Source organism: Alexandromys fortis, unplaced genomic scaffold (assembly GCF_014885135.2).
Source record: "Alexandromys fortis isolate MF-2015 unplaced genomic scaffold, M_Fortis_MF-2015_v1.1 scaffold_94, whole genome shotgun sequence".
NCBI lineage: Eukaryota > Metazoa > Chordata > Mammalia > Rodentia > Cricetidae > Alexandromys > Alexandromys fortis.
The window spans coordinates 6,681,842-6,694,132 of NW_026067979.1; the positions used below are offsets into that span (position 1 = coordinate 6,681,842).

At 51.7% G+C, this 12,291-nt stretch overlaps 1 protein-coding gene across 1 annotated transcript in view; it reads right to left on the reverse strand.

Moving 5' to 3' along the window:
* Camk2a (calcium/calmodulin dependent protein kinase II alpha) overlaps positions 1-12,291 on the reverse strand; it is a 59,474-nt gene that overhangs the window by 23,474 nt on the left and 23,709 nt on the right. Inside the window, exons 4-12 of the mRNA XM_050158023.1 lie at positions 10,291-10,345; positions 9,444-9,509; positions 9,265-9,337; positions 6,299-6,401; positions 4,580-4,663; positions 4,384-4,478; positions 3,535-3,657; positions 3,139-3,222; positions 1,731-1,773 (exon numbers count right to left, since the gene is read on the reverse strand). Coding sequence (XP_050013980.1) covers positions 1,731-1,773; positions 3,139-3,222; positions 3,535-3,657; positions 4,384-4,478; positions 4,580-4,663; positions 6,299-6,401; positions 9,265-9,337; positions 9,444-9,509; positions 10,291-10,345 — 726 coding nt within the window. The remainder of the gene's footprint in view (positions 1-1,730; positions 1,774-3,138; positions 3,223-3,534; positions 3,658-4,383; positions 4,479-4,579; positions 4,664-6,298; positions 6,402-9,264; positions 9,338-9,443; positions 9,510-10,290; positions 10,346-12,291) is intronic.

Consider the following 12,291-nt stretch of genomic DNA (forward strand, 5'->3'; position numbering starts at 1 on the left):
CATAGCTCTGACTAGGACTTGCTATGTAGACCAGACCAGGCTGACCTCAAACTCACAGAGACCCACCTGCTTCTCTGCCTCCTGAGTGCTAGGATTAAAAGGGGGAACCTTTTTAAACCACCAGTTTCCCTTGTGTTTTGAGACAGGGTAGCTTATCGATCTGGGACTAGTTGGCCAGCTAACCTCGTCTCTGCCAGTGTCGGGATTACAGATAGGCATTGACACATTTAGCTTTCCATGGGTGCTGGGGATCTGAACTCAGCTCCTTGTGATTGCCCAGCAAGCATATCACCCACAGAGCCATCTTCCCAGCCCCCAAATCTTTGATTCTTAATGATTAGAAATATATTTCCCCAAACTTTTTACTTTTCTTTCTCCTCTTTCTCCTGTTCATTTTTGTATTGGAAACCAGTCAGGTCCAAAAATTCTTCTTATTCTCCAAAATTTTATTTAACTATTTGTGTGTGTTTGTGTGAATTTACGTGTACCACATGTATACAGGACCCCCATGAATGCCAGAAGAGAGTATTAGATTCCCCTATAACTGGAGTTACAGGCAGTTGTGGGCTTCCATGTAGGTTCTGGGAGCCAAGCCTGGGTCCTATGCAAGAGCAGTAAATGCTCCTACCTGCTGAGCCATGTCTCCAGCATTCCTCTGCCACCCTCAAACAAAACAAAACAAAACCCACTTCTCTTACACAGCCCTGGCTTACCAAGCCATGGGCCCCTGTTCTTGAGCTTGAAACTGCTATTCTCCAGGGTGCTATCATTGTAAAACAGCAAAACAAAACAACCCCTATCTGTGCAGCTCAGCTTCCAGTATTCAGCGAGAGGACCACTTCTAAAGCTGGGTCTTCTCCTGGGTCATCACACAGGCAAATCCTGCTAGGGGACCCAGGCCTGCGCCCTACTCAGAAGTTACCCCTGGCTGCAGTTGGCCTGTCTGTGTGTGCAGCTGTCTGTGCTGGCCCAGCCTCGGTGCCAGGGCCCCTCCAGTGAGCTCTGCCACTTCCACTGTCTGTATCTGAGTCAGCACCCAGGACTCCCTAGGGAGAGGCCTGAAGTGGTGCAGGCCCGCCCCTGACCCGTGTGCCAAGAGGAGTCGTTAAGCTCTGACAATAATCCCTTTTCCTCCTGTTTGAAGCTACATGCCCAGGACTTGGCCACTCCCTGCCTGGGAGTCTCCCGCCCTGGGTTGCTGGTAACCCAGCTTGGATAAGAGCATCTGCCCTGAGTTGGTCAGACCTATGCTGAACACAGGGTCAGCCTCTCTTGAGTTCTGAGACCTGGTAGGAGACAGACCACGCTTAAATTTTTGTCACCCCATCTGGGGATAAAAGGGAAAGGGTGTCACCCCACTGCCGTGTTGTGTTCAACTTGAGCTGAAGCCAAATGCCTGTTGTATACGGCTCTAACATCAGCATCTCCTAAAGTCTCACTCCTTCCAGCTGGACCAGACTGCAATAACTGTCTCTTCCTCTAGTGGCCCAGCCTGAGAACCCCAGTGCTGCTGTGGGCTGGAAAACCAGACTGAACCTCTAACCAGGCCTCTGTTCACTGACTTTTAACCTCTTCTTTCCTTTCTCCGTGCCGATTGTGATGGGTTAACAAAGCCTGGACTGCGGTATCTTCTGCAGCCCTGTCTCTGGGGACACCCGGCTACCCAACAGTGTAATGGCATCCAGCAGGCCAGTGCAGGATGGACCGGGGACTCTAGCCCCACCACCTACCGGAGAAGTTCCTGGTGGCCAGCATAGTGGTGAGGATGGCTCCCTGCAACAGATAAGATGGGCCCGAGAAGAGGCACAGGTGAGGGGAGGAACATAGGCAGGAACAGAAGTTACATTGGGGGAAGAACAGGCAGTGTGGCCTTCAGAGACAAACCAAAGCCCCTGCCCCTCCATGTGACCCCTCCCTACCCTCCAGCCCAGAGCCCATCTGCTCTCCCTGGAGGAGCAGCTTTGGCAGGCACAGTTCTTGAGATACGAGCAGACATTAATAGGTCCCACGGTCTAGACAAAACTAATGGACACAAGAACACTCGAACAGGGGCTCCTAAAGGCTCCGGAAGTTTCTTGTGCTGCTAGGCTTGGAGAATATGGCTCTAGAATCAGTTCTTCCCTCCACGGCCCCTGGACCATAGCCAGGATATCAACTTGGAGAAGCCGTTTCTGTTGGTGAGGGGCTGGAAACCAGGGCCCGACTGCTCCTTGTGGTGTCTCATTAGGACCTGACTAGACCATCTCTTGAATCCAACAGCCCCTCAGGTTAAGAATCCCTGATTCCCACACTGGGAAGCTTCCTTCTCCGGGGACAGTTGCCAGTGGGGTGAGAATGACTCGGTGTCCCCGACATCGTGCCAGTCATGACGTCGTGGGCTTCCATTCCAGGTCTGGGAGCAGTAGGTAAGGGAGTTGCCAGTGAGTCAAGGCCTCCACATCTGCCCTCGCTGTCCCCGTCGGACACACTGACAGCTAGCTATCCTAGAGAAGCCTTCTTAGCTGACTGAGTACAAGACCTGCTGAGAAGGCTCAGCTCAGGATCCACTTTGATTCTACAGTGGCTTTCACAGGCCCCCCAACCTATCTCTAATGGACTCATTCATTCTTCCTCCATGCTGGGGTTTTCTCTCTCACACACACACAAGTGTGGTATCATGTCTGGTCACATGTTGCCCCCCTCCCACGCACACAAAAACACAGCCTCTCTTAAACCATCTGTGGTCCCCTAGAGAGTGGTGCTCCCTCTTGCAGACATCTGTACAAACCGTCGCTCCATCTGGATCATCTCCCCCCTGCCACTCTACACCCATTCGTCCCCAAGAGTCAACTCAAAGGCCCCTGCCTCCAGGAAGGCCTCCTGAAATCCTCCCCAGAATCTTGCAGACCGGGGAATGCCCACTGCCCTGCTGTATTTCCCACCCTGCCAGGCACAGTACTCACCCTCACCACGCCCCAGCACTGTCCTGCTTGTCTGTCCTCTCAACCAGAGTGCAGACAGGGTGGATGGGGTCAGATCTGCTGCTTGCTCCCCCAAACCCTTGGTGACCAGCGTGCAAGAGTGCCCAGCAAGCACATGTGAAACTGATGAAGGAAAGAAGTAGTGAGTTCAGGGATGTCACAGACAGGGACCAGTTACCTTCAGTTTCCTTCTGGCGTTGAACTTCTTCAGGCAGTCCACGGTCTCCTGTCTGTGCATGCAGGAGGCCACCGTGGAGCGGTGCTGGAGAAAGGGTAAGAACCATGTGAGGGCGGATGGACCCAACAGCATTTGGGCAGAAATGACAACATCTTAAGGAGGATCATCCTTCATCCCGCCACATGGTGTGGGGTGGTTAGGATGGTGGCACCGGTCGGCCAGTGCCAGTGCCAGCCCCCAGCATGACGCCAGCCAACCCAGAATATCCCTCAATTCTATATTGTCCCTGAGACCCACTGTGAGCCAGAGATCCTCGGATAAGGCCCCCTCGGCCCCACCCTGGAGCTGTGGGGGTGAAGGAGAAGGACCCTGAGGGCTGGGTCAAAAAAGGCTCACCGAGATCCAGGGGTGCTTGAGAGCCTCAGCGGCTGTGATGCGTTTGGACGGGTTGATGGTCAACATCTTATTGATGAGATCCTTGGCTTCAGGGGTGACGGTGTCCCATTCTGGCGATGGGAACTGGAAGGGGCAGAGGGGCCAGGTTTGCCTAGCCTGCCCCAGGCCACCCCTGCGATCCTCCAGCCCCTGACTGGCAGGGGAGCAGGCAGGGGTTCTCATGCCCAACCTCTCAGGCATCCACAAAGTACTTAGAAACTCGGGTGCCAGACACAGATGGCTACACCTGGGTCCCAGTCACTAAGCCTCTTCCTCCTCAACCTCTCTCTGTGTATACTGAAGGGTAATAGATTATGACTATGTCATAGATTGGGGTGGTGGTTTCATGTGATAATACATGTAAAATATTCAGAATAACGAGACAAAAGTGCTGAGTTATATGGAAGGAAAAAAAAGGCATGTCTCAGAGTCGGGTGTGGTGGGACACATGACTATCTCAGCACTTGGGAAGTGGGGAGAGGAGAATCAGAAAGCCTCGATTACATCGTGACTCTCAGACCACCCTGATCTCATGAGACATTATCTTTTTTAAATTAATGAATTATAAATAAATATGTTTGGGGCCTGTTCCTTGCCTCTACCTTCTAGTGCTCCATAGAATAAATTCCATTATTTTAAGACCCTAACCATTAGTTACCATGTGGTCATAACCTGACTCTGCTGGTCAGTCTTGGGGCTACCCACCCTGCAGTGGGGAGAGCAGTGATGTGTCCCCAGGTCTCTGGCCTCCTAGGCCACTGGTTCTTACCAGAAGGGGAGCATCAGCGGGAGAGGGGGAGCAACACTCACATCATAGGCGCCAGCCTTGATCTGCTGGTACAGGCGGTGCTGGTCCTCGTCCCAGAATGGGGGGTACCCAACCAGCAAGATGTACAGGATGACCCCTGGGGAGAGGAGCAGGAGAGGGGCAGTGAAACGGGAGAGTCAGGGGAGTGGAGAGGGACCTCTGGGTCCCAGTGACAATCGGGCCTTTGGATGGACTCACCGCAGGCCCACAGGTCCACGGGCTTCCCGTACGGGTCCTTCCGCAGCACTTCTGGGGAGAGGTATCCAGGTGTCCCTGCGAACCCTGCTCCCCAGACACACAGACAGGCAGACACACACACAGAGGTTGGCACGTGAGTAGCCTGGAGCAAGACCCTGCAGGAGAGGGGACGAGGATAGCCCTGGAGCTGGAGAACACAGCCCCGCCCCAAAGCTGGGGTCATACTGTGCAAACCCAGGGGTCTTGGTAAGCTGATGAGGCCTGTACTCCAGTCTGGACCAGACAGGTATATACACCACACCTGCCTTCTACTTGCCATCCAGAGCCTCAGTAGACAACAATAATCAATCACAGAGCTCCTTTTACTATAGGCCCCAACCTTCCCTATAGCCATTACCTACCACTTGCTGGTGGCCTTTAAGAGCCCATACCCCACACCCTGCTCAAGGGCTGCTCATGAGATGATGGAAATTTGGTCCTAACTCTGGCTAAGCTCTGTGTGTGTGTGCTGTGTGTGTGTGAGCGTGTGTGTGTACATGCATTGTGTGGTGTATGTGTGAGTGTGTGTATGTGTGCGCATGTATGTATGTGTGTGCTGTGTGTATATGTATGTATGTGTGTACTGTGCATGTGTACGTGTATTGTGTGTGGTGTGTGTGTGCATGTATGTGTGAGCATGTGTACATGTATTGTGTGTGGTGTGTCTATGTGTATTGTATTTGGTGTATGTGTGCATGTGTGTGCGTATGTGTGTATACGTATGTTGTGTGTGTGTGATGTGTATATATATATATGTGTGTATTTACTTTCTAGGCCTTAGTTTCCTAGTCTGTCAGATAAAGGATTAGATGATCTTACCTTTAATACTTCTCAATACTGAGAAGACTGTTGGAATAATGAACACCGAGATATCTTAACTAGATATCTTAACTAGTCACCTCAGGAGTAGTTACTAGTTGCTGCAGATGTGTGCTAAGCATTGGGCTGGTCACTTCACATGCCTGCTATTAGTTACCGTCTTGGGATCCCCTGAGGGACATGCTACTATCCTCTTCTAAGAGATGAAGAAAACAAGACGATTAAAACCATACACCTTGTAAGTAGCAGAGTCAGGATTTGAACCCAAAACTCTGGCTCGTACTTATTTTTGATTTGTTTTAAGGCAGGGTCTCACATTTGTAGCCCAGGCTATCCTTGAACCCCTGTTGTTCTGCCTATAGTTCCAGGTGCTGAGGTTAGAGGCCATTGCCGTCACACCCAGTTTAAGCATTCTGGGTATTAACCACTGGTCATTATTGCTCACTAAGAAGTACCCCAAAGGAGGAAACGTGCCCCATTATTTCCAGTCCTGACACATGCTGGATTATCTGCACTCAAGCACCAGGGCTTCTATGCCTATCCAGTTCTGACCTTTCCCAAGCCGCTTAGCTTGTCCATTCTCTGTAACACCCAGGGGAACCCTACAGAGTTCCTGCCAACCCTGAAGTTCATGCCCTCACAAACAAGACGTACCACTGGTCAGTGATAGCCCTTTGCCTAAACCTAGTCCTGAGGGAAAGAAGTAGGCACTGCCCACTAGCCCAGAGGCTGACTAGGGGCAACCCTAGACAGCCAAACAGCCATCTCTAGGCCGTCTCATCTTGAACAGAGGGTTCCCAGGAGCACACATGTTGCCCGGAGTATGCCCCTCCCTTCCCTGCCACTCCACACCCCACTCACCAAACCATGCCTGCTGCTCCCCCTCAACCTCTATGGCCAGGCCGAAGTCTGCCAGCTTCACTGCAGCACCCTTGAGCTTCGAGGCCAGCAACAGGTTCTCAGGCTTCCCGGGGCCAGGAAGGGAGAGGGGAAAGGAGGGACCAAGAGATAGTCAGTAGGTTCAGAACCTCACCCATAGCCTTAGCATACCCAATGAGTAGCTGAATGGTTCAGGGTCTCATCCCCTCCCGCACCTCTGGATCCAGGATCTTGAGTTCCTGTGCCCAAGTGTGCGACTATGGCAAGACCCTCAGCTTTTGCAACAGAAAGATTCTTTCTCCCACAGCCTCCCCAACCAAGGTTGAGCGCTGGGGCTGGGGAGAGCTGAGATGGACCAGGGTGACACAGCCCAGCCTCCTTAAGAAAACAGCTGCATCTTTTAGCACCAGCTCAGTGCTGTGGTCCACCATCAACCTCTCACCAGTGGCCCCAGGGACCTCAGGACAGACATTAGTCTTTGCTTCCCATGGTGACCGCTTCCACCCCTCTAAACAGTCCCCTAGTCCCCAGCTCGGAGCCTTTGTGTTGCCTGTGCTCCCTACATTGCTTGCTCTTCTCCCAAATACCTGTCCTGTTCTCAGACTCATGTCAGCCCTCCAAAGGGCTCTCTCTAGTCCATGCTAGCTCCTTATGTACATGTTATCAAGTCCATAAGATGGAGAAAGTGGAGCCCTGAGGGGGTACGTGACTTGTTATAGCTGTTAAATGACGGGTGTCATGGCAAAGCAACGGGGCTTGGATGTGGGACCACGGTTGACATGGGGGATGCCCACAGCTGACCTCTAGGTGCCCAAATCTTCCTACCACCTTGAGACTCTGGACAAAGGGGGAGCTGAGACTATGGAGTTCCACACTTTGTCTCAGCTTCTAATTCCAGCGCTGCCAGGGCTGTGATGGAACCTGGCCAAATGATTTCCCTGCTCTGATGGTTGGCTTCCTTTCAGAGAAAAGGGACAGATGCCTGCCTTGTAGCGCGGTGTCTAGGTGTGTAAACAGCAGTGCTTCGGGTTCCGCTTGATGGGTGCTAGGCCCTGGTGCTCAAACTTCCTGCTGGGGGCGGGGCTGAAGCCCTCTGTAGAGACAGCTGGTGTCTGCTCTGGCTCTTGCTCTTTCCCAGCCGGACTTCCAGGACCCCCTCCCGACCTTTCACGGTCCAAAACTAGCACGGCACAAAGAAATAAGACCCTTGCCCCTGGGCTTGGTGAGGCCTCCTTTATCCGCAGGGGCTGTGTTCCCAACATGTCCTGTGTCTCAGTAGTGTTCTGCCCTGATTTGATGAATGTACCACTAATTAGTGATTCCAGAGTGGCCTAAATCTGGGTCGCTTCTCAGCTCTCTGGCTTCCTCTTCCCCAGCGTAGTCTGTTACCATAAAGAGAACAGACCCGTGGGGAAAGCCACCCTTCCCTCGGACTGAGACCTTATCCCTGGGCCTATCTTTTTGTCACCAAGGTAGAGGGAACTCACCTGGAGCATAGGTAAGACCTCAAGTAGGGCCTAAGATAGTAGGAAAAAGGTAGGGAACCTTTTCAGAGCACTGTGCCCTGAGCAAGGATGGGGACTGGCTGACCAGGAAAGTTATCCAGGCTCAAAAGGGCCTGGAGTCAATCCTGGTGGGAATGGGGGTTGCAGCTCCGGGAAGCCTGAGAATTCCTCAATAACTCTGGGGCTCCCAAGTCCTTTTGTATTTCAAACTGGGGCTGCAGGCAGTGTCCACAGTGAGTGTTCCTGCCAGAGCTACCCCAGAGGACGTCCGCAAAGTTGCTGATGTCCAAGATTCCTGGACACCTGGCATGCTTGTCCCAGAGTGGCTACTGCAGAAGCTGAATTGGATTAAATAGCTTTCTACACTGTGGGGGAGGGGACACAGGCTCTGGGCTGAAAGCAAGCCAGGGATCCTTGTCCTTGCTCAGACTCCACTGAAATGCAGACCCTTGACAAACCCCTCGGACTCTCTCAGTTTGTTTCCTCTTTTGTAAAATGAGGGTTCTGTGAGTTACTGACTGCTGATGTCATAAGGCTGACGAAGGAGATCCGTGAGGTCCATACGTATTGGGTAAGGTCATGCAGCCCATGACAATGCTAGACATGATAATGCTAGACTTTTTAATGCTATTCCTTTCCTTCAGGTGGGCAGAAAGGGGACACAGGGGGTCTCCAAGACCTGTTTTCTTCTCCTTTGCCTGACAGAGACCCAGGAGCAAGAGTAACAGGATGCCTGTATTCCAGGGATGTTGTGGTTTCCTTTAACAACCTCATCAATGGGCAGAGGTTGCCATGACAACCCCTCTGTAGGGAAGCTGAGTCACCTGCAAGATAGTCCAGCTAATGGGTTAGAAAGATGGCTCAATGATTAAGAACACTGGCTGCTTGCTCTTCCAGAGGACCAGGGTTTGAGTCCTAGTGCCCACATGGAGTTTCGAAACTGTCTAAAACTCCAATTCTAGGGGGCCCGATGCCCTCTTCTGGTCTCCACAGTCACCAGGCATGCATGGGTTGTACATAGGCACACACACATGTGATGAATATACATAAAATAAAGAAACTTAAAAAAAAAGTCAAGTAGTTACAAGGCAGGAGGCTGAGTTCTGCTCCCTTTCCAACCCACTTGGCCGCCTCAGTCTGTTGCACTTTACCTGCCTGGCACAAACAGCGTGGGGCCTAGGCCTAGTAGTCCTAGGCCTCCCTGAACTCAGTTTCCTGACCTGACAGCTTTGACAGCTGGGAAAACAGTCACCCATCTCAAGGTGGAGAAATTAAAGGAATTAAGGTGGGGCGGGGTGGGGGGAGATATGCAGAGCAGAGGACCTGGCTGAGTTGCTGAGTTCCCTCCCCAGGCCCCTGTTGGGAGGGATTTGGGTGGTGGTCTCTTTGGGGGCAGGACGGGAGTGCTGAGCCAAGGGGCTTGGCCTCTCTGGGGTTTCTCACCTTCAAGTCTCGGTGCACCACTCCCATCTGGTGACAGTGCAGCACAGCCTCCAGGATCTGCTGGATGCAGTGACTGGAGAGAAAGGGGAGGGGTCAGGCCCCCTGGGAAGCTGGCTGCAGGCAAGGGCACCCTCCCCCTCCCTCCAGGCAGCCTCTGCTAGGCTGCACCTGATACTCACCTGGCATCGGCCTCGCTGTAATACTCCCGGGCCACGATGTCTTCAAACAGCTCCCCCCCAGTGACCCTGGGGAGACAGGCATGGAAGTCACCCTTCCACTGAGACTCCAGGTGCCACCTGGCCTGGAGGAACCTTCTGGAAATCATCTGAGAAGGGCAGGGCCAGGGACCTTAGAATCCCAGCCCTCAAAAGAAGAACTGGATCATGAATGTCCCTGCTGCCACCCCCTTCCTGTTTTCTGACATAGCCAGATTTCCCCGATGCCTCTTCCTCCTCACACTGGGTCCAGACCGTTGGGGACAATAGCGCAGAAGCAATCATTGGTCCATAGGCTTCTGGAAGCCCATGGTCCATTTGGCTTTGCTTAGCTTGCTTTTCTGTTTATTTTAAAACCATTTTTGTTTTTTTTTTAATCACGTGGAAGCTATGGAGATTTCTCGTGTGCTCCTGTCCCCAACATGCCCGCCCCCCAGCACCACTGTTTTACAGACCCAGGCCAGCATCCTCACCGATTGCCACTGCCCACCCAAGAACAACTGACGCCTGTCATTTTGTTCCTGCTTTGACAAACCAGATTTCAAAATGGAACTTGATATCACTACCATGAACGGCAAGGCAGCATCACTGGCCACAAATAGAGAAGCAAAAATAAACTGATGATGCTGGTCGAATGTGTCTGGTGTTTTAAACAGAAATACCAGCTTGCACAGCTTGGGCAGTGGCCGGCGACATTTAGAGGAACTCTAAGAGCATTTGGACTGAGTCCTCAGACCGAGTCCATCAGGGCCATCCCTGCCTAGACACCCTTCTCCCATGGCACCACGGGGTATGTGTGGAAAAGACTCACAAATCGAAGATAAGGTAGTGATGTCCCTCCTCGGAGATGCTGTCATGGAGCCGGACTGTGGACAGGGCCAAAGCGACTGGTTACTTGGGGTTCACTTCTCGCCACCCCTCTGTCCCTATCAAATTCCTGGAGCTACCACCTCAACCCTCAGTCCTTGAACACAGACTTTGACAAAAGCAAGAGGAATGGGGGCTGACCCGCACCAAGACCCCCAACATTACTGAAAAGGGACTAGGCGTAAAGACTGAAGACCTCTGTGTGTCAATTTGGTCCCTCTCCCCGTTCCAGCCCTCACATCCATTGCTGGGCAAACCAGAGTGCTACAAGAACCGGTGGTGCCAGTCTCTGCCACAAACTGGCTGTGTGACGGTACCTGGGCAAGTTACTATGCCTCTCTGAACCTCTTTTTTCCTTATTTAGACTGTGCTAGGTTGTTACAGGAGTCCCATGAGGTGCACAGCCGTGCCCACTCAGTGCTGGCCCCCGACTGACATCCCTGCTCTGCAGTCTAAGACAATAGTGTTCCCTGGGGCTGGAGTGAGAGAGACAGCAGTTGGTTCCTGCACTCTGATGGCTGCAAATTTGCCATCTCTTCACACCTCATTTACCGGGAACAGAGAGGCAAAGCTCCCAGGAGCCCAGAGCTCCCTAAATTGCTCAGCTTTTAAAAGAAGGGCCTGCAGCCTAGGACTGGCTCTGGGAGCTGTGTCCTGTTAGCCAAGGACCAGTTCTCACAAGCCTAAAGTTGCCCATCCTTCTCTGTGTCATTGACAGTCGGGGTGGGGGTGCTGACTGAGACAATTAGGATCCTCCTACACAATAGAAGCCACACAGCTGTTGAAATGATTCGGAAGTTCACCCGCTGGTTTGGAATCTTCTCCAAATTATGTCGTTTGGTGAAAAGGCAAAATGTAAAGCTGTGGCGTTCTTTCTTTTTTATTTTTTTCCTTTTTTATTTTATTGATTTTTATTGAGCTCTACATTTTTCTCTGCTCCCCTCCCTTCCTCTTCCCTCCCCTTCAACTCTCTCCCAAGTTCCCAATCTCCCAATTTACTCAGGAGATTTGTCTTTTTCTACTTCCCATGTAGATTAGATCCGTGTATGTCTCTCTTAGAGTCCTCGTTGTTGTCTAGGTTCTCTGGGATTATGATTTGTAGGCTGGTTTTCTTTGCTTTGTGAGTGAGTACATGTGATAATTGTCTTTCTGAGTCTGGGTTACCTCACTCAAAATGGTGTTTTCTAGTTCCATCCATTTGTGTGGCGTTCTTTCTAAAAAAGATGCTTGAGCTCAGGTCTGATACACATCTGTCTGGGAAGATGAAGAAGTGAACAACAGGGTTGTAAGCTCCCTTCTCACTGGAAGCCATAGCTAGCATCACTGGGTGTGTGACAGCGGCCTTGAGTACAACTCAATGTGGAGCCCTTGAGTGGTTCATAGCCTTCAGACTCATATATAAATTCAGTGGACTGAGAGGCAGTTCCTGAATGGATGCCCCAGGGGTCGGGAGATGACCATCAGAGATAGGTGATGGAGGGAGTGTTTTACACAATCTTAAATGAAAATGGTAAGAGCTTTTCCCTTTTGATAGCGCTGGGGATTAAACAGAGCAAAGGGATGTTACCCCTAAGCAGCATCCCCGACCTTGTCTGTGGCTGTTGTTGATGTTTGTTGCTTGTTTGTCTTTAGAGAGACATAGCTCAAATTCACAGTACTCCTGCCTAAATGCTGGGATTACAAGCATGTCATGTGCCTGGAATGTTAACCCAAGTGTGAAGTATACTTTCTCTTTTAGAGTTCTCTCTCTCTCTCTCTCTCTCTCTCTCTCTCTCTCTCTCTCTCTCTCCCTCCCTCCCTCCCTCCCTCCCTCCCTCTCTCTCTCTCTCTCTCTCTCTCTCTCTCTCTCTCTCTGCACATAAGTGTGCAGGTGCCAGCAGAGGCCAAAATGCCTCAGATCCCCTGAAACTGGAGTTTCAGGTGGTTGTGAGCCACCTGATGAGGG